Source organism: Falco naumanni, chromosome 1 (assembly GCF_017639655.2).
Source record: "Falco naumanni isolate bFalNau1 chromosome 1, bFalNau1.pat, whole genome shotgun sequence".
In the NCBI taxonomy this organism is placed as follows: Eukaryota; Metazoa; Chordata; class Aves; order Falconiformes; family Falconidae; genus Falco; species Falco naumanni.
Window position 1 is genome coordinate 127,218,541 of NC_054054.1, and position 18,218 is coordinate 127,236,758.

At 51.3% G+C, this 18,218-nt stretch overlaps 3 protein-coding genes across 3 annotated transcripts; 1 reads left to right on the plus strand and 2 right to left on the minus strand.

The window, feature by feature from the left end:
* The first annotated feature begins 422 nt into the window (after positions 1 to 422).
* Positions 423 to 5,819, plus strand: RAC3 (Rac family small GTPase 3). The gene is made up of 6 exons (XM_040582299.1): positions 423 to 565; positions 2,772 to 2,843; positions 3,121 to 3,238; positions 3,872 to 3,934; positions 4,424 to 4,583; positions 4,701 to 5,819. The coding sequence occupies exons 1-6, from the start codon at positions 531 to 533 to the stop codon at positions 4,829 to 4,831; spliced, it is 579 nt and encodes a 192-aa protein (XP_040438233.1). The 5' UTR covers positions 423 to 530; the 3' UTR covers positions 4,832 to 5,819.
* Positions 5,816 to 9,564, minus strand: DCXR (dicarbonyl and L-xylulose reductase). The gene is made up of 9 exons (XM_040582298.1): positions 9,378 to 9,564; positions 9,125 to 9,265; positions 8,960 to 9,057; positions 8,608 to 8,762; positions 7,470 to 7,512; positions 7,044 to 7,143; positions 6,815 to 6,879; positions 6,593 to 6,710; positions 5,816 to 6,108 (listed from the first exon to the last, which is right to left on the minus strand). Exons 1-9 carry the CDS (start codon positions 9,547 to 9,549, stop codon positions 6,005 to 6,007), a joined length of 996 nt encoding a protein of 331 aa, XP_040438232.1. The 5' UTR covers positions 9,550 to 9,564; the 3' UTR covers positions 5,816 to 6,004.
* A 391-nt stretch (positions 9,565 to 9,955) lies between these two features.
* RFNG (RFNG O-fucosylpeptide 3-beta-N-acetylglucosaminyltransferase) lies at positions 9,956 to 18,207 on the minus strand. Its single transcript, XM_040582297.1, is given in 9 exon segments — positions 9,956 to 12,565; positions 12,782 to 12,867; positions 14,250 to 14,415; positions 14,506 to 14,594; positions 15,575 to 15,728; positions 16,116 to 16,218; positions 16,735 to 16,783; positions 17,521 to 17,715; positions 17,717 to 18,207. Coding segments are annotated over 9 exon segments (1,107 nt in total). The 5' UTR covers positions 17,915 to 18,207; the 3' UTR covers positions 9,956 to 12,498.
* Positions 18,208 to 18,218: the final 11 nt, after the last annotated feature.

An 18,218-nucleotide genomic window follows, 5' to 3' on the forward strand; every position in this document is an offset into this window, starting at 1 on the left:
CCTGGCGGAGCACCGGGAGAGGAGGCGGCACCCAAAAGCCTCCCGTGTGCAGGGTTTTGCTGCTGTATCTTCGCTGCTCAGCAGCTCGGGGCAGGTGAGGTGCAGCCGGGTTTCGAAGCCTCGTCCTGGCGGGTGCGAGTTTCCGAGCAGCGCCGCGGTGCCGTCGTAGCGCGCCCAGCGGCCGGGGCTCCGGAGCGGGCCGAGGGGTGCCCGGGCCGGGAGGACCGGGGGGGGCTGGCTGCAGCGGGGAGGTGGGCAGGACGGTGCTACACTCGCGCTGCGCCTTTCCCTCCCAGCGCCCTTCGCGGGGGGCCCCGCCGGCCGCGGCCGTGGGGCTGCGGCGGGCCCCGGGGGCGGGCGCGGAGCCGGGCCGGCGGCAGACCCCGCCCGACGCCACGGTGGCCCCGCCCCCGCCGCAGGACTCGGCTGGGCTCGGCCGCGCTCGGCTGGGCTCGGCTTGGCTCGGCCCCGCCCCGCCCGCGCGGGCTGTCACTGCGGCGGAGTCGCGGCGGCGCCGCCATCGCGGGCAGATGCAGGCGATCAAGTGTGTGGTGGTGGGCGACGGGTGAGTGCGCGCGCGGCGGCCGCGGGGGGCGGCAGGGCGGCCCCGGGCTTCCGCGGGCCACACAAAGCGGGGCCGGGCCGGGCCCAGCGGTGCGGCGGGGAGGGAGGGCGCGAGGGAGGGCGCGGCGCGGCCCCGCCCCGCGGCCCGGGGGACGAGCTCCGCCGGCGGGAGGCGCGGCCCGGCCCGGAGCGTCGCGGGGCTCGGGGGGGGCGGCGCTCGGCGGCGCCGCGGGGGCCCGGGCTGCGAGCCCTCACCGGCGGCGGGCGAGGAGCCGGGGCGGGCGGCTGTCGGGGCGGCGAGGCGAGGCCCGGCTGGCGCCGGCGCCTCCTAGCAGAGGAGAGCCGGCCCGGGCCCTGGCGGGCTGTGGCGGCGGCCGGCGCGTCCCTCCCCCTCCTCAAGTTGGTAAACTCTGGGAACCGCCGCCGCTTCGTGGAGGCCGCGGCCTGCCCCCTTGCTGCCTCGGGTGCCCGTGCCCCGCTATTTTTCGTCATCCGAGTGTGGCCCTCTACAAAAGCCTCCCTCAAAGCCTAGACGTTCGCAGGGTTCTCTTACATCTCCTTTTGTTGTTTGTGCTCTGAGTTGACACACGATGCTGTTTCTGGTTGCACCGTGTGCCTCTTGTCATCCTGTTTGCTGTCTGTAGGCTTTTCCTATGTGCCTTTTTCTGGGAACACGTCTGCATGCAAGATGCAGGCATGCAGTAGATTTATGATGCTTCGTAGCTTCTAGCTTATCCTGTGTATTTTTCCTCACAATTCCTATTTGCTTTTCTGATTGCCACAGCAAGCACAGAGATGAGATTCAGAGAACTGAATGTGAACCGGTCTTAGGCAGCAACTGGTCTTTCCATCTTCCCATGCTTGCCACCCCCTCAAGTACACATTTGGAGCAAGGCCTTCCAGGTGCTAGCCTGTGGGGGTACAGAGGGGAGCGGGAGAAAGAGCCACCCACCAAAACAGCACAGCCATACTGAGGAGGGGAGAGCAATGACGGGGAGCGCAGCGTGTTGGAGATGGGCTTCGGCTGAACGTTTGCAGTCCGGTCTTTGGCTATAAGATCAAATTGACAGTGCAGAGGCTAAATGAACTCCGATACTGAAACACTGCTTCATAGATGTGTGTCTTTTTTGTGAATTGCGTGACTTCCGTGTTTGGTGGTAGGGGGATTGCTGATCAGGAGGAAAGTCGGTCTGGTCAGCGTGCGGTTCCTTGTACAACCTCCCTGTTCTCCAAAAGAGAGGATCTGGTCCAGGGGAAAAGTTGTGTGGGTTACTATAGCGGTTCTCGCTGTGCTTTGTATCAGTCAGCCTGGTGCAGTACTGCAGGGTCCCCTGGGGCCTCTTGCTTACTCCTGAAGTCTTTCCTTATGTCACTGTTACAGGCCTTGGTAGAGAGTACATATCTTTGGTGGCTATACAGCTTCCCTCAGGCACCTAACTGCTTGCCCTGTCACTGGCACTTGCAATCTGTTTCTCTGGAAGGTTGTCTGCAGTTCGCAACTTTCACAGGGATAAAGAGTTTTTTTATGCTCCTCTGTTCTTATAACTAAGCTTTTCCCTTATGCTACAGGGCTAACTAAAGTTGATATGCTTACACCATTGCCAGGCAGGCCCAACCCCTGCCGGCTGCCAACACTGCACTGACCAATCCCACCTGCTTTCAGCAAAGCCCTGAGCTGGTATTTTGAGCGATCTACATTGATCACTTTCCAGACTGACAGTGGTCCATTTGAAAGTTCATTTTTGTTCATGGATACTTATTTTTCCACCTTTGTATTTATTGATGTTGAATTCCCATGTCTGAAGGAGCTTGAATAATTCCATGTCACTACGGTTTTTTTCACCTCGTTGTTTACCCATTTTGCTAAGTTACTATGGATGTGTTGAGCCCAGCACAGAATCCTAACTTACTTTCTCTCTTTTGGTTCCTGGAACAGCTATATTTTGCCTGATGTTTTGCTGAGGCTGAGGCGGGGAGGGGGGCGGTGGTAGTGGGAGAGAGCAGGATCAGGTAAGTGCTCAGGCAGGGTGCACGTTGTGAGTTCAGGCCTGGTTCCTGACAGCTGGAGGATTCCAGCCTGCTACAGGTTCATTTTCTCATGGGGTAACTTTTCAGCTAATCGCTTTTTTGGGTGGGGGGACGAGTTTTACTGCCTCAGTGTTTCCTGCTGTAGCCTTCTTTACACCTTTCGCTCTTATCCTCTGCAGAGCTGTAGGGAAGACCTGCTTGCTGATCAGTTACACCACAAATGCCTTTCCTGGAGAATACATCCCCACTGTGTGAGTAACAGCCTTGAGCTTCAGTTGCTTTTTGCTCTATGTATGTGTGTGTAAAAGCTGGTTTTATAGGTGAGGAGAAGGCTGTCCCAGATCAGACTGTGGACTTCACAGAGGAGAAGGATGCTAGTGGTATGGCTGTGTATGTGACCAGGGCAGACTGTTCCTACCGGAGCTGTGTGGCAGTGTCCTCTCCTGATTCACCACTCCATTGGATTTTGTATAAAGAGATGTGTGGGTCACAACAAGGCTGTCACTGATAGGGACTCTTCCTTGGCAGGTTTGATAACTATTCTGCCAATGTCATGGTAGATGGAAAGCCAGTGAACCTAGGCCTCTGGGATACAGCAGGGCAAGAGGATTATGACCGACTGCGGCCTCTTTCCTATCCACAGACGGTGAGTGCTGGGCTTGGACTGGCTTGTAACTGCTCCCTCTTGGAGACAGGGAGGCTCCCAAGGACAGCCAGGCTTCTTTGCTTTGAGGAAAGTCTTAACTTCCTGCAGCTGCAGCCATTATTCTGGTTAAGAAGTGTCACAGCTGGATTTCTCCTAAGACATGGTCCTGTTCTAGTCCCTGCTTCATAACAAGTGTTTGAACGTGTATGTGTGCCATAGGGAGACTCAAGTGAAAGGAATGGTGTGGGGCTGCCATGCAGCCGAGCCATGTTCCATATTCCCATTCTCTCAGCAGCACAGCTTGCTGTTGGGCTGCACTAGCAGCATTTCCTTGGCTGTAGCAATTCTTACGTGGCCCCCCTACCAGGGGTGAAGCTTATAGCACTGTTAAGGTATTTGTGGTTGCAGGCTCTTCACATGCAGAGCCCCCAGTACTGTAAAAGAAGATGAAGTCATATGCTCAAAGTCTGTTCCTCCCTTCTCTGGTTTAGCACTGTTAATGGGGAAGAATTTAACAGCCACAGTCCTTGCTTGTGTGAAGAGGTTGACCTCTATAAGGCTCCCTCTCCACCCTCCCTCCATTATGTCTATCTGTTTCCTTCTACACGGCTGACCCTCTTTTTTTCCACACAGGATGTTTTCTTGATCTGCTTCTCCCTTGTGAGTCCAGCCTCCTTTGAGAATGTCAGAGCCAAGGTAAAGTATTCTCCTTCTGGATGAGAGTGGAAGGGAGGAACCAGTGAAGTCCCCTGCCCCACCCAGCACCACACCTACCAGCCCAAAATTTCTAGCAGTCCTGTTTTGATAAAGGAGGGTCATAGTCTGCAGGTTTTAAGAGGGGACTACTTTTCATTCATGGCTTCTTTGGCCTATGTTTTTGCCTTTTTGAGTCTGCATCTTAAAGGAGGTAAGGTATGTCCTAGAAGCTAAAATGCAGTTAAGGGAAGTGCTGTGTGCAGAGTTGGCTGGCACTGGCTGTCATGATTCCATGTCTCAGTGCCTTTATTATTACATCTGCACTGATCTCTTCTGCAGAGCATACTCAGAACTGTAGGTGGAAGCCTCCTGTTTAGGTGTTGCCACCATGTCAGACAGTGGCAAAATCCTTGTTCCTGATAGTAAATGCATCCTCGTGGTTGCATCTACTGCTACAGCTACTTTTCTTACCACACCTCTCTGTTTCAGTGGTACCCTGAGGTCCGACACCATTGCCCAAATACACCTATCATCCTGGTTGGCACCAAGCTGGACTTAAGGGATGATAAGGACACCATTGAAAGGTTACGTGATAAGAAACTGGCCCCCATCACCTACCCTCAAGGTTTGGCCATGGCTCGGGAGATTGGTGAGTCTCATGTGCTGGCAGATCTCTATGGCATTGAGCTTTTTGTTTTGGAGTGGGTGAGGGACAGCATGTCCTGGTAGTACCAGAGTGGTTGAGCTGGAGCTCTCTTTCTCCTAGGGTCGGTAAAGTACCTCGAGTGCTCTGCCCTGACACAGCGGGGCTTGAAGACGGTGTTTGATGAAGCCATCCGGGCTGTGCTCTGCCCACCGCCTGTGAAGAAGCCTGGCAAAAAGTGTACTGTGTTTTGAGGGCTGTGGCCTAGGTGCTGGCTCAGCATGTTGTCGTCCTCTGACAGATTGCATATTAGCTGGGTGTTTCTGGAGGGGGCTGGGATGTGTAGGGCCCTTCATCATGTACGAAGTCAGTGTTTTTTAAATGTCTCTTTGATTTAACGTCAGTGTTGATGTGAAGGGGCAGCGGGGGCAGGAGACTAGCTGGGGGCTGTGCAGCCCCCAGGGGAGGTACTATGGGGAAGGCAAGGTAGCTCCTTTGGGCAACAGGCTGTTTTGGCTCTCCTGAACTCAGAGCTGAAAGGGCTGAGACATTCATTCTGTCCTGGAAACACCTGGTTTCAACCTGCAGGTGAAACAGGTGGTGGAGATCCTTGTGGGAGTGGGGTGGGAGCTAGTATGAGTGGTGCTGAATGGCAAGAGCAGTGGGAGACTGGTAGGGTCTCCTTGCCCAGCCTACTGTGGCTAATAGTAAACAAACTGGTGCTCTAGCAGATACGTGCCTGAGACTGTTAAAAGAAATCATAACCAGCCCTGGAAGGGGTGGAAGTAAGTGAGATACAAAGCTGAAGAACTAATCATTAGGTGCTTTACTGAGTACTAGCCAAATTCTGTGAGTGAAACAGCTCTGTGCAATCGATGTATTTGCCTTTTCGTGTGTGCAAACCCTAGGACAGCGTGGTGCTGCTCCCCCGCATCAGTCCTTAGCAGCGCCTCCCCCCTCCCCCCCAGATCCAGTCTCTGCAGAGCAGGGCTGTGGTTGTTGCCTCTGTTTTGTTTTTTTTCTACTAAAGACAGCAAAGGAAGCAATGAGGAGTCTGCTAACTTCTTCTTTCCCTTCCCACTTAAAGTGCAGGTGGGCTCTATAGATTTGGATGGAATAGGGAGAGCTTCTGAAGGGTTGTGGGGGGGGAACAGGGTTGGAAGAAAGACAGGTCCAATTTCTAATCATCATGTAGAGTGACGAGATAAAACCTTATTTGGTGCAATAAACATTCTCCATGACGGCGTATGTGAGCTTTATTACATAGCAGCCTTCTAAAGGTAATTTTCTGCCTCACTTCTCATAAAGGTTCCAGCCCTGCTGTCCCTCTTCTCCAGCAGGACTGGGTCTGTGTCAGTGTTTTCTATTGAGTTTACATCTATGCAGTGCTAGTATGACAAGGCCAGGTGTGAAATGCAGATGTCATCTTAGGAGACAAGAAATCCCCCATCAACCATCAGTGAGCTGCCAGTTGTCATAGCACTCTTATCACTCAGCAGGAAGAGAATGCTGTTCACCACATCATCCACCTCTGGAATCAAACACAGAGAACATCTAATGCACCCCTCAAATCATACTAGAAAAACAAGCATCCCAAAAGGTATGCCTTTGACCTCTATGTGTAATTGGAGCAGGGAAAAATCTCTGCCCCCAAACTCCGCTTGATGCAGTGCACAGGACAGTGTGGCTGGGAACTAGACGTCAGAAAGTCCTTGTTGTGATCAAATGATACTTAGTTCACAGCAAGCACCTATGGTCCCCTCCCAGTCATATTTATGAACAGTACAGTAAGTGCATTTCAGTTGTCCTAAGATGAGAAGGCTGTAGAAGGGGGCAGATGAGGTTGACTTCTTCCCCTGTCCTCAACAAATCCCTTGGGAATTCAGTCACAGCCATTCAGCAGAGCTGTGACTGCCCACAAAAGCAGCAAGGTATTTGTGGCTGTGATGGCAATTAGAGGTAAGGCTTGGATATGACGAAAGAGACCAGGCTGGGAACAAATTTACACCACTGACCTGCAAACTTTCCCAGTGGAATCCGATTAATCATGGCAGCAGATTTCTGAGGGTCACTCCAGTTAATTCTCCCCATGTCAGTCATAACCACTGTGGGGTTCACAGTGTTCACCCTAATCTGGGACCAAGAACAACAAACAATCTAACTAGACTGCTCTGAGAGGAAATGCACTCTAAGAGGTTCAGCTTTCATGCTTTTCTCTCTCTCAGCAAGAATCCTACCTTGTGGGGTCCCAGTTCCATTGCCATTACCTTGCTCAGCATATCCAAAGCACTTTTTGTGGAACCTTCAAGAGAAGGGAAGAACAGGAGGCATGTAAGTGCATAGCACCTGATCTGGAATGCACAGAAGTATTTCACTGCCCAGAACTGGCAGCTGGCAGCTTTGGTGGCTGTGGGTCTCTGGCTAGTCGAAAACAAGAGGAGCACTGCTAAAGCTACACATACTTACAGTAAACAGCATGATCCTGCAGAGCACGCTGAGATGCCTGGCTAGAGACGTTTACGATAGCACCTGGCACCCCGTGTGCAATCATCTGTCGAGCAACAATCTGTGGGGGGCAGGGTGGGGAGCAAACAAACAAAAAAGGGATGCCAGAATCTTAATAGGAGAAATCATCATTTCATTCAGCAGGAATCTTGCTGGGGTGTTATGGTAGCCAAAAGATCAAAAACATCCAGAGGAGGTAAGTCCTCACTGCCTCCCACTTAGAAGAGTGAGTCAAAGCAAGAGAGTGGAGGGGCCGTACATACAAATTGTCAGGTTAACTCTGGATTGCAGTCCCTTTAGCCCCCACAGAGACACTTATCTCTGCTGTGCAGAACAATGTAGTCACTGGTGCTCGAGAAAACAACTGCAATGACAATTCTTCCTCACCTGGGAAATGTGAAGCACAGCTCCAAAATTCACATCAAAAGACCTACAAATAAATCAAATTTAAAAGTTACGGATGGTTGGAGGCCAGGCCAGAGAGCAGTTGTTTTGGAAGGCAGCGGAGGACAAGTGCTGCTGTTATCTTGGAAACACTGGTGATACTCTAGAATGTGGACAGAAACGCCAAGCCAACTGGCTAGCAGGAATGGCTAGGCATGCTTTTGGCAATAAAAGCTAGTTTAGTGTGCAGGGGGTAATTGCAGGTGCACTCGTGTATCATCACATTTCTAGCAGGACTCTGTTCTTTAGCAGACTAACATAATTCCTCTATTAAGTAACCCCTGGGCCTTGGCCAGTGACTCTTCAGTCAATCAAACTTTTCATGCAGTTTTAAAGTAGCTGTAAGATAGGTAGAAGCAGCTTTTCTTCCTCTGCCACATCATCCTTCCTTGGTCAGGCTTTTACCTGGTAGTTCTGTGGAACAGCCTTAGTAGAATCTGTACATTTTACGTTCTAGTCACAAATGAATCCCTTATTATAGACCCACAACAGCCACTCTTGATGTAGGGTCAAAGCATGACCCACTTTCTCAGAGGAAGGAGACTCACCATATCCTGTATCCTAAAGTTTACCCCCTGAACTGGAACTACAGGTCTTCTGAGAGAAAAAAAAAAATCATGTTGTTGCAGTAAGCAAATTTAATTTCCCACCGTGACAGTATTTTACTGCCTTACCTGGCTTCGTCTTCTCTATATCCGATTTGTCTTACTGACAACTGTCTCTCAACTTAGCAGAGACCGAGTCGGGGCCAGATGGGGAGCCCGGTGTGAGGAGCAGCAAAAAGCCCCTCTGTGCTGTGGTGGCTGGGTGGCCTGTGCCCCTCACCTCTGCCCCACAGATGGGCAGGCTCTGGTTATGCCGTTACCGCAATGGCCAGCGCTGGGCGCGCTCTCCTGGGGCGGTGACAGGGTGAACAGGGCGCAGAGACCAGCACACGGCCGCGAGTGGAACGGTGGGCGCCGCTGCCCGCTCCCTTTCCTCTCCTGGGAGACCAGGTTTTGGGAGGCTCTGCCGCGGGCTCGGCGGCCACGGCTCTGCCAAGGCGCAGCAGCCCGCGCCTCTCCGCGGGCCGGGAACTCACCGCTGCAGGGCCGCCCGCGTCACCTCCAGGAAGGGCTGCAGCACGGCCACGGCCGCGTTGTTCACCAGCAGCTCGAAGGGCCCCGCCGCGCTCAGCGCCGCCGCCGTGGCCTCCCAGTCGGCCAGGTCCAGGCAGAGGGCCTCGATGCCGGGGAACTGCGGGGAGGGCGGCCTCCGTGGGGCGGGGCGCCGGAGGGGGCCCGGCTGAGGGTTACCGGGGTGGGGGGGGGTGTGGGGGTGGGTGGGGGGGGGGGTGGGGGGGGGTGGGGGGGGGGGGGTGGGGGGGGGCGGGGGGGCAGGGGAGGGCACTGCCGGGCGCCTCGGGGTCGGGGGGGGCCCGGGGCGGCCGGTACCTCTCGCACGAGGCTCTCCAGGTCCGCCGCGGTGCGGCTCAGCGCGGTGACGCGGGCCCCGGCCTTGCTCAGAGCCACGGCCACGGCGCGCCCGATCCCTGCGGGAAGACGGCGTCAGCCCCGGCCCCCCGGCCCGGCCCGGCCCGGTCCCCCCCGGCCGCCCACCTTTGCCGGCCCCAGTCACCAGGGCCCGGCGGCCGCGGAAGCTGAGGTGCGACTCCATGCTGCGGGCTGCGGGCAGGGCGGTGCCCGGGAGCGGGGCGGGCCGAGCGGCGGGGCCTGGGCGCTGCTCCTCGACTGAGACACCTGCCGGGAGGAGTGGGCTTGGGCCTCCCTGGGGGTCGCGGCGAGAAGCCGCCCCGGTTCCCCGGCCAGGGGCGGGCACGTAGAGGTTAATTTTCCGGGCTCCGAGTCTCACCGAAGGGCCGAAGCGGGAGGCCACGGCGACCGGGCTGTTCACCGCGGGGGGCAATACCGGCCCTGGCGGCTGCTGGAGGCCCTGATGGCGACTGCTGGAGCCCGCCGGCCGCCCTGCTCCGTCGGTGCCTGGCACATCGGCAGCCGGCCCCGCCTGCTCGCGGCCCTGTCATCGCCCCAGCCACAGCGGCCATGCGCTGGAAGGCTCGACGGAGCGGGGCAGGGGGAGCCCGGGGCCACCGGTAACCGCACCGCACAAGGCCAGGGCAGCCCCCCGCCAACAGGCCTGTCTGTGCTGCTACCCAGCCCAGCCCACTACTGCTTTTCCTAAATTTAAGAGCTCCTATGGCACATTTAGTAAGTGCAGAAACAGAAGTGCTAAGACAAGTTAACAACAATTAACTTACTCCTTATTTCAGTTCTTCTACTTCACTCTTAAGTCATCATCTGCAATGATCCATCACATCGATATTTGTTTCCCTGAACAGTAAAGTCATGTAACGCATGTGGTTTTTGGCCATTTGGCATCACAACAGCCTGACAGGAGGGTTTATGGTCCATAACATGACAAAACACAGCTTTTGACATATTTAAATATTTATTTTATAGAATCACTTTAAGTGTGAGACTGTAGCTTGATTAAAAAGCTGCATCCTGATATATCCACACAGCCTACTGCATTGTCAACACAAGAAACCTTAAAAAGAAGCTTGGACACATGGAACGGTTCCCTATTGCCATGCAGGAGAATGTAGTCCTTTTCCAGTTTAGTAAATGCCCTGCCAACTCAGAGCATACTGCCTCTTTGGCACACCTAGTTTGGGTGACCAGTGACTACAGTGTGAAACTTCTACTACTTGGTTTTGCTACCATCCATAAAAAGCAGTGTCCTTTTTGAACTGCAGTTTGCCACATAATCACTGCCCAGTCCATGCTGTCTATGGTACCTTACAAGGGGCTGCTACTAGTGAAAGGGGAAGAAAAGCTCCAAGAGGATAGCTCACTATCAGTGTTCGAAGACAAAAATCTCATCAAGAACTCATGAAGTTTCACAGCTTTCTGCTACAGGAGGTTGAAAACAAGAGCATAACCAGTGTTCTTGTTTTGTTTTTAAAGTACTTATATAGATACCAGGAATCTCCAGAGCAATTAACAAATCATTAAACCATAGGATGCCTCAGCTCTAGTGAGCAGAAGACCTAATACAGAGGTAGAACATACCACAACCCACTGTTCCACAAGTCCCCCTGTTTTCTGTAACAGGCTGTCTGTGTTACAGGTGTACTTGTCACAGAACAGCCACTGTACTAGCTGGACTTAGATCCAACTGCCTGCACATTCTTATTCCCATACCTCATAGCCACTTCAGTAGACAAGAAGGAAAGGAGAAATTTAAGAACGAGCTGCAGGACTGCAGTAAGTAGCACTCAGCTTGTTTGCTTCTCACTGGAATTAACTAGAATCATGCAGAGAGAACAGTGTACCCAGGTAAATGCTGAAAGGTTTGTGTTAAAAATAGAGTGCGGGGAACAGTGTGTTTCAGGAGGCTGACACCTCTGCTAAATTTCATACTTGAATACACTGCAGGCATTTGCTTACATTACACCACTTTTCAAACAGCAGGAAGTTAAGCAACTAGCTGAAGTCCACAGTACAGCTCAGCACAGCTATTTAGAAATCTGAAACTTTTTCTAGGTCCACATTCTAGCCATTAATCATCATTCCAGGTTATGCAATGTCACTCTATTATTCTCCTCTTAATTCAGTCTCAGACTTTAGCACTAAACCAGCAAGTATTTGCTGAAGAGTTTGTGAAACAGTGGTTTTGCAAAGTTATTTTTTTTATGCTGTTCTTCATGTCAGGTAGGGATTGCATATGGCCGAAATTTGGGCTAACAGGAAAGGAAGTGTATGGAGCCCCATTTCTTCCACTTTCAAAACTAAGCTTATTTAAAAAGCAGCAGCAGGTGATACTGCTACAGCATTGAACTTCTGCCTTTGTGCGAGTGTGCAGTCTGCATTTTACTGATGGCATGAACTATTTACTGAAACATGAAGAAGTAGAGTAAAAATAACCACTGATCTAGTCCTTAAGGTAATCAAAAGTTTATCTGAAGAAGCTGAAGTGGAGTAACCACAATCATACAATTAAAGGTCCTCAAATTATACCATTGAAAACTTCCTTGGGGCATTACAGCTATCTAGCATTCCTCCTGCCTCACAGGCAGCAAAAGATACAGCACAACTTCAGACACAGGGCACATTTCATTGACCAGTGAGCATGCTCTGGCTCATACTACCTGCTGTGGGCAAAGCAGGAGAAATGATTACCATCTAGTCTGGCAAATATTTCTTCAGTATCAAATATCAAGGGAACAGTCTTGGACCTGGCAGACCACCATTATAATCAACAGCTACTGCAATTCAGCTGGTAAGAGCACCAAGTCTGACAAACACCTCCATGGGAGGTACACATGGACTACAGGAGAGAATGCACACTGTAAGCAACTTACCCAGTCCTGAATGAGCTTACCCTTAACACAGGGGTTTCCCCATGACAAAGGCTTTCAGCCTCGTTTACCCTAGTGATTCCAGGATTTCTGGTGTTTCCAAACAGACCCTATTCTGGCCCACAGGTGGGGTTTTAATATGGCAGGCCACAGAAGCTCTTAAGTAATACTGTTCCCAAGAAAGGTGAATGAAAACTTCCCCTCTCTTGTCACCATGGGGACTACAATCTTCTACAGCACTCCAGCTTCAAGACAATGGCCTCTAACAGCAGTAAGAATGCTGTCATTCCCAGCACTGCATTTGCCTAGGATGTATCCAAGCACAGATTCACATGACAGACAAAAGCGTAAAGTGACTTACACACGTATGACTGCAGTCATTATACAAAGAGCCACTGGACAAAAGAACAAAGATTCTTCTTGGAATGCCCCAGGCTGCAGCTGAACAAACCACACCTCTGTTTTTGTAACTAGAGTCTGCCTCCTTTGCAGATGCCTCTGGTTGTCTCCCAGAAAAGGAAAAAAAAAAAAAAAACACAAACCCAGAAGTCCACAACAACTCCTGTCTTACACAAATGAGGTAAGATACAGGCGTCAACAACCAGTCAAGAGTTAGGACATCTTCTTAGCAGGGCACCAAATAGTGTCAGGATAGAGCAGACAATGGACAGATTTAAATCTATGAAGAAGAAAAAAAGAAAGTTAAGACTAGAATTCTCCATACAAGGAACATACTGGCATTGGATGTACAGCAGTCTAGTGGAGCAGAGAGAGTGGGTCTACCTGCCTCTGGCACAGTGACATGAGAAAATATCCCCATTAGTGGGTTTGATCATTCTGCAGTTGATAAACACGAACAAGGTAGGGAGATCTTGTTTTGGAAGTGGACACTCACCGCGTCGGATCTTGCTGAAGGCCAAACACTCCTCCCACACTCACAACATTGTGTTTGTTCTCAGGGTCCCCGTAACTCAAGGTTACCTGTAAAAGCAAATAAATATTCAGAAATTGTAACACTAGTGCAGAAAAGAGAGCGGGGATAGCAGGACTATTAATGAGGTATGCAGAAAGACTTCAAGGACCCTGTCTAATCTGAACAGTGGATCACATCTGAAAAACTGTGGTTAGTTTTTACATAAGCAGTATTGGCACTGAATAGTAGCTATCAAATGGACCGCTGCTCAACTAAAGGCAATGTGGGAGAGTAAATGAAGGAGCTGAAAGTTGCATTGCCCTGAAGGACAAGATGAGTTACAACTGTAAGCTTTGTAAAGGGATTAATGCCTTTACATGTCTGTACCTTCACTAAATGACATATATTCATCCCCACCAGCCATTGCCCGAAGCCTGCAAGAGTAGGTCTTAGCACAGAGAGAAAGCAGAAACGTTTGGATGTTAGACAGCATGCAAAGGACTGCCAGGTGACAAACCCGGCAACAAAATTTAGACCCCTGGAACTCCAGCTCTCTGTTATTCTTCCACACAAGCACTGTATTAAGAAATTTTCAGGTGCCAGGTACAAGATAAAATAAAAAAGAAAATATAAAAGAAAATATAAGTTCTTTCTAATTGTAGATTTTGGGTTAGCTGTTACAGTCTCAGGGACACAATGATCACCCCTGAAAGGCTGTGTTCAGCCTACAGTTACATTCACTGACATGAAGGAGATTACATCACACTGGAATTTGGCCCTAAGCGTACAATTCTGCTGCCTAATAGAATTGCCAGGAAATATAACCAAACAGTTTGTAGGGGCAAAACCGCACTCTTGTTTTTCAAGAAGTGCAGACAAAGCTTCCGGATAGCCTTATGGCTCCATCTACTGCCCGTAAGTAAAAAGGTATCCCAGCAATTAAAAAACTACTTGATTTTTCCTAAGAAACATTGATTAAGTTTCTGGAGATTCAGACAAGTTAATCTTAAAAATGATCAAACATTTAACTGTGTCTTAGTTATTGAAGGGGTACTTGCTATAGCTGTGAAACTAGTCTTTGAACAGCACAAATTAAGACTGAGACTCCTGGGCAAAGATAGAAATACTTTCCTGCATGGCAGGCAAACTAAATACCGCCTCCTACACTTGCTGCTACAGGGACTCATAGAAAGTCAGAGTTTAGAAGGAGATGGGGGAACACCACCTTAACGTAGCAGAATGTGTCCCCAAAGGAGGGGACAGCTATAGGGCCTAACTGGCTAGAGCAGAAAGTACACTTTTTACCTAAATGAAGGAACTGGACAGGACACAGCTCTGAGCAACTCTGTAGACATCCTTCTTTGCTGAAGAGCGCTAAGTCTAAGGGGAGTACTCTTTCTGATCAGACTGACGTGTAATTTCAGGAACTGAACATGAGCCTTAGCCCTACCTGCTGCAGCACAGACTCGCCTTGTAGTCTCTGCAGATTTTCCAGGTGGGAATGGAATAAAGGGCTGTGCAGCAGCTTTACCTCCAGCAGCCCTTCAATGATGTAGCCGATAGTGCAGTCATCAGGAAGACGCACTCTTTCTGCAGTACTGATGAAATTGCCCAGGCTGTGAGACAGAGCATAGGAGACAAGAGGAAATATGCTTTAAAGCCTACCAAACACATATTGGTGGAGTTTAGCTAGGAAAAGTGTTTACCTGGCCCAGGGACTCATCTTCAGGGCAAGACCTCTGCTGATACAGAACCCTGCTCCACCTGTGGCAAACCAGAATTTCACGGTTGTCTTCTGAAGAGCAACAAGAAAAAAACCACATAGTAGTTACTGATAATCAGCTTTTTCCGTTTGGCTGGGTAGGGAAGGGAACTTGAGGTTCTACTGGATATCACATACTGCACTTGAGTCAGAACAAGATTACAGATTAACTCCTATTTCTTTAGGCTGCTGAAAGCCCACCTAGCTTTTCTCCCAAATGAAACTCTATCCTGGAAATGACACCAGGTGAACCATCACATTAGCACAACTGAGGCAGCACACATGAAACGTAACACTACAGTCCTACTCCTACCCAATTCCATCTGTCCCCTGGTCATTCTAGCCAAAGGTCACAGCCAGCTCAGTGTTCCTGTGGAAATCAAAGGTGGACATGGAGCCAAAGCAACTAATGGACCAAGAAGACTACTTTGTTGTGCAGTCTTCCCTAACACACCGCTTTGTAACTGACTTTCTGGCCAGTGGACTGATTTCTCTTTAGGCCTGTCAGTACAGGCAGCCTAGTGAGAACTTCTCCTTTAGCATGACCGAGGTATATTTGCTTCCACTTCTTGAAAACCTAGTAACCACTCAGTACTGGAAATGCTTTATATACCAAGAAAGCTTTCGTCACCCATCTGAGGTTGGTTCAAGATGCTGACACTGTGATACCACTCTCAAAACAAACCAAGCCCAAAACAAGGAACACTTCCACCAAAACCACTAAAGGAAAAGGAAGAGTCAAGGCGGGGAGGCCCTACTCACCTTACCATGAGGGAGATCACCAACATAGGTAAGTAAAGGACAAGAAACAGACAAATTCTGTTGTACATATGCATATGAAGTAGATCAAAGGTTCATTTAACCCAGCACCCTGTCTCTGAAAGTGATCAGTGCCAGGTTCATTGTCTGCAGATTAAATCACTTGTTTCTCAGGGGGAATCCTATGAACTCTCAAGGTTTTAAAAGCTTAGGTGGTCAGCATGTCTCTCAGACTAACTGCAAAGTTTGCTTACTGATCCATCACTTTGGACATGGTCAGCTGCTTCAATGGGATGGTCCAGACTCGGTCGCCCCACATAAACATCCTGGCTGTGTGAGAAGGCAGATAAGAGATGCAGAAGAGTCCGAGGGTTGACGTAGTTGTCATCATCCACATGGCAAAACCATCTTCAAACAAAAATTAAGAAAGTTACTGCAGAGCAGTGACAAAGAAATGAGTTACATGTTTACAGCTGAGCCTCAGTCTTTCAGCCTTGGAGCAGAATGTATTTCCCAATTGTCCTGAATGACAGAATTTGGAAGCTGAAAGCACCCACAGATCCTAATTTTGGAAAGAAGCTGAAATTAACAGTCCCCTTTAGGTGATCATCCTTTCCACCTCTCAGATGATGCTTATTTATCAACTCTGCTTCATGCTGTGCTCCCTTCCCCATGCTTGTCACCACATTTTGGCTAATATTGCATCCCTTACTGGAGCAGAGGAGGTTACTCAAGTTTCCTGTGAACACAGAAGTGGAAGAAACAAAGTCAATCAGAACAACGTGTTTCACCTACTTTTGCCCAGATTCCAGGAATTTATCATATTCCACAGACATCTTGCAGCAGAGAGCTTGCCGGGTATGGACAGCAGAACAGTTGGTGTTGATCATATGATCCCCTAGAAAAATACAAAGATCATCCCTTTCAGGTTTGAGAAGCATGTGTAGTCCAAAAAAAAGACTACAAAGAAGTGCATATTTGGCACTAATACTGTACATCTGAAGTGCATATGGTGCACACATGTAAGAGCAAACTGTAGGACAGGCAGAGCTCATGGGTTATGCATATGGCATGCAAACTGTAGAGTACATACAAATGTGTGAGTGCAGGGTATATAAATAGTGCCATGAGACTGTATGCAAAGGAAACACCTAATATAACTTTGGACCAGATAGACTTAAGCTTACTAATGAGAAGGAAGTAGGTGAACCCTGTATTCAGGAAGTTCCAGGCATCTTGTCCAGGCGGTAATAGGAACAGCATATTCTCCTGTGAAAGGAGAAGTTTTCTCCATTTCCTCCACCTTAACTTCCCTAACTGCTTGTACAGCACGAAATAAGGATTTCTAGGGAAAGCATAACAGAAACAAACCTCAGTTATAAGAGACAGTATGTGCCTATGGTACACAGCTTACCTGCTTTCAGGCGTAGCTCCTGATCCTCCCAGTCTGTGAATATAAACGTCTGTGGGAGACAAAAGCAGTGTGTTCACATTTAGGAATTTCAGAAACTAATTTTGACTTTGCTCAGTTGCAGTCAGAATTCTGAATGTTCTGTCTGGCTAGTTTATTTCACAGTAGCTGCTGGGAGTAGGGTAGGGATTGGTGGTGGACCGAACCCCAGCAACTTCAGCCCTTGCCTTATTTGATAAGGTTTCGTATTGCAAACCAGGAGAGCCTCAACTCAGTAAAGCATCCAAGATTTTACTCTCCTCATCTCAGGGTACAGTCAACCGATCTCCAGACAGGAACGACTGTCTTTCTCAGAGTACCTCCCCCTGCAGCTTCAACTCTTCTCCCTGGCTAGGAGTCCTCCAAGCTGTCAAGCAAGCTAGAAGGAAAGAATAAAAGCCGGTGGGAAGTGCCATGTGGTAACACTGCCTTGTCCCAGCTGCTGGACAAAATTGTGTTAACATGCTTGGACAGACTGAAATTCCCAAACAAGGGAATGAGTTCTATGGTGTTTTGTGGAAAAAAACCTAAAGTTGCCAAACTACGTGCACCAAAACACTGGCTTAGACGCATCAGCACAGGGGCTCTTTCAGTACCACATACTATTTTCCAGTGACACAAAAGCCAGCAAACCTTCTGCTGGGGCCACTGAGCCCTGCCGGCCACTGACTAGCTCAGGCAGCCGCGAGCTTCTTGGGAGGCAGGCCCAGACCCAGGTCCACAGCCCCCGGCCTGCCGCCGAGGCCTCACCTGCCCCCTGGCCCGGGAGATCCAGGTTTGCAGCAGCAGGTCCAGCCGGCTGCGGTGGTACTTCCGCGTGGTCTTCACGGCAATGAAGATGTCCTTCAGCTCCAGGCTCTCCCGGGCCGTCGGGCGGCCTCTCCGCGCAGGTTGCGGGCTGCCGCCCAGGCCCCGCGCCGCGGCCGCCGGTCCCCGGCCCCCCGCGGGAGCCCGCCCGTGTGCCGGGCAGGCTGCTGCCCCCGGTGGCCGCCCGCGGCGGCCCGCTAGGCCCAGCGGGGCGCGGCGGGCGGCGGCGGGGCGCGGCGGGGGGCTGCCCCCGCGGCAGCAGCAGCAGCAGGAGGGCGGCGGCGCCGAGGGACAGTAGGAAGCAGGCCCTGCGCAGCCCCAGGCAGGAGCCGCTCATGCTGCAGCCCCGCCGGCCCCCGCCGCACTGCGCGGCCGCCTCATGGCCCCGCGGGCAGCCGAGCGGCTCCGGGAGCCCGGCCGCCCTCTCCCCGCGCCGCAGCGGCCGGCGGCGGCCAGGCGGCCACCGCGCTCCGGAAGGCGGCGGCGGCCGCACCCGGGCAGCGCTGGCCCGCGGGGGAGGCCGCCCCGGCGAGCGCGGCCGGGCCCCACAGGCGGCGAGAGCCCCGCAGTCCCACCCCGCCCCACACCGCCGACCGGTGCGCCGACAGCAGGGGAGACGGGCCGCGGCCCCTTTAAGGGTT

Excerpts from the sequence above, each read along its gene's own strand:
- DCXR (XM_040582298.1), bottom strand. The coding sequence starts at position 9,549 with ATGACAGGGCCGCGAGCAGGCGGGGCCGGCTGCCGATGTGCCAGGCAC. Across the intron at positions 9,266-9,377 it reads CCTCCCGCTTCGGCCCTTCG|GTGTCTCAGTCGAGGAGCAG; the intron begins GTGAGACTCGGA and ends TCCTCCCGGCAG. Across the intron at positions 7,144-7,469 it reads CTGTGCTTCACATTTCCCAG|ATTGTTGCTCGACAGATGAT; the intron begins GTGAGGAAGAAT and ends TGCCCCCCACAG.
- RAC3 (XM_040582299.1), top strand. The coding sequence starts at position 531 with ATGCAGGCGATCAAGTGTGTGGTGGTGGGCGACGG. Across the intron at positions 566-2,771 it reads TGTGTGGTGGTGGGCGACGG|AGCTGTAGGGAAGACCTGCT; the intron begins GTGAGTGCGCGC and ends TATCCTCTGCAG. Across the intron at positions 4,584-4,700 it reads GGCCATGGCTCGGGAGATTG|GGTCGGTAAAGTACCTCGAG; the intron begins GTGAGTCTCATG and ends TCTTTCTCCTAG.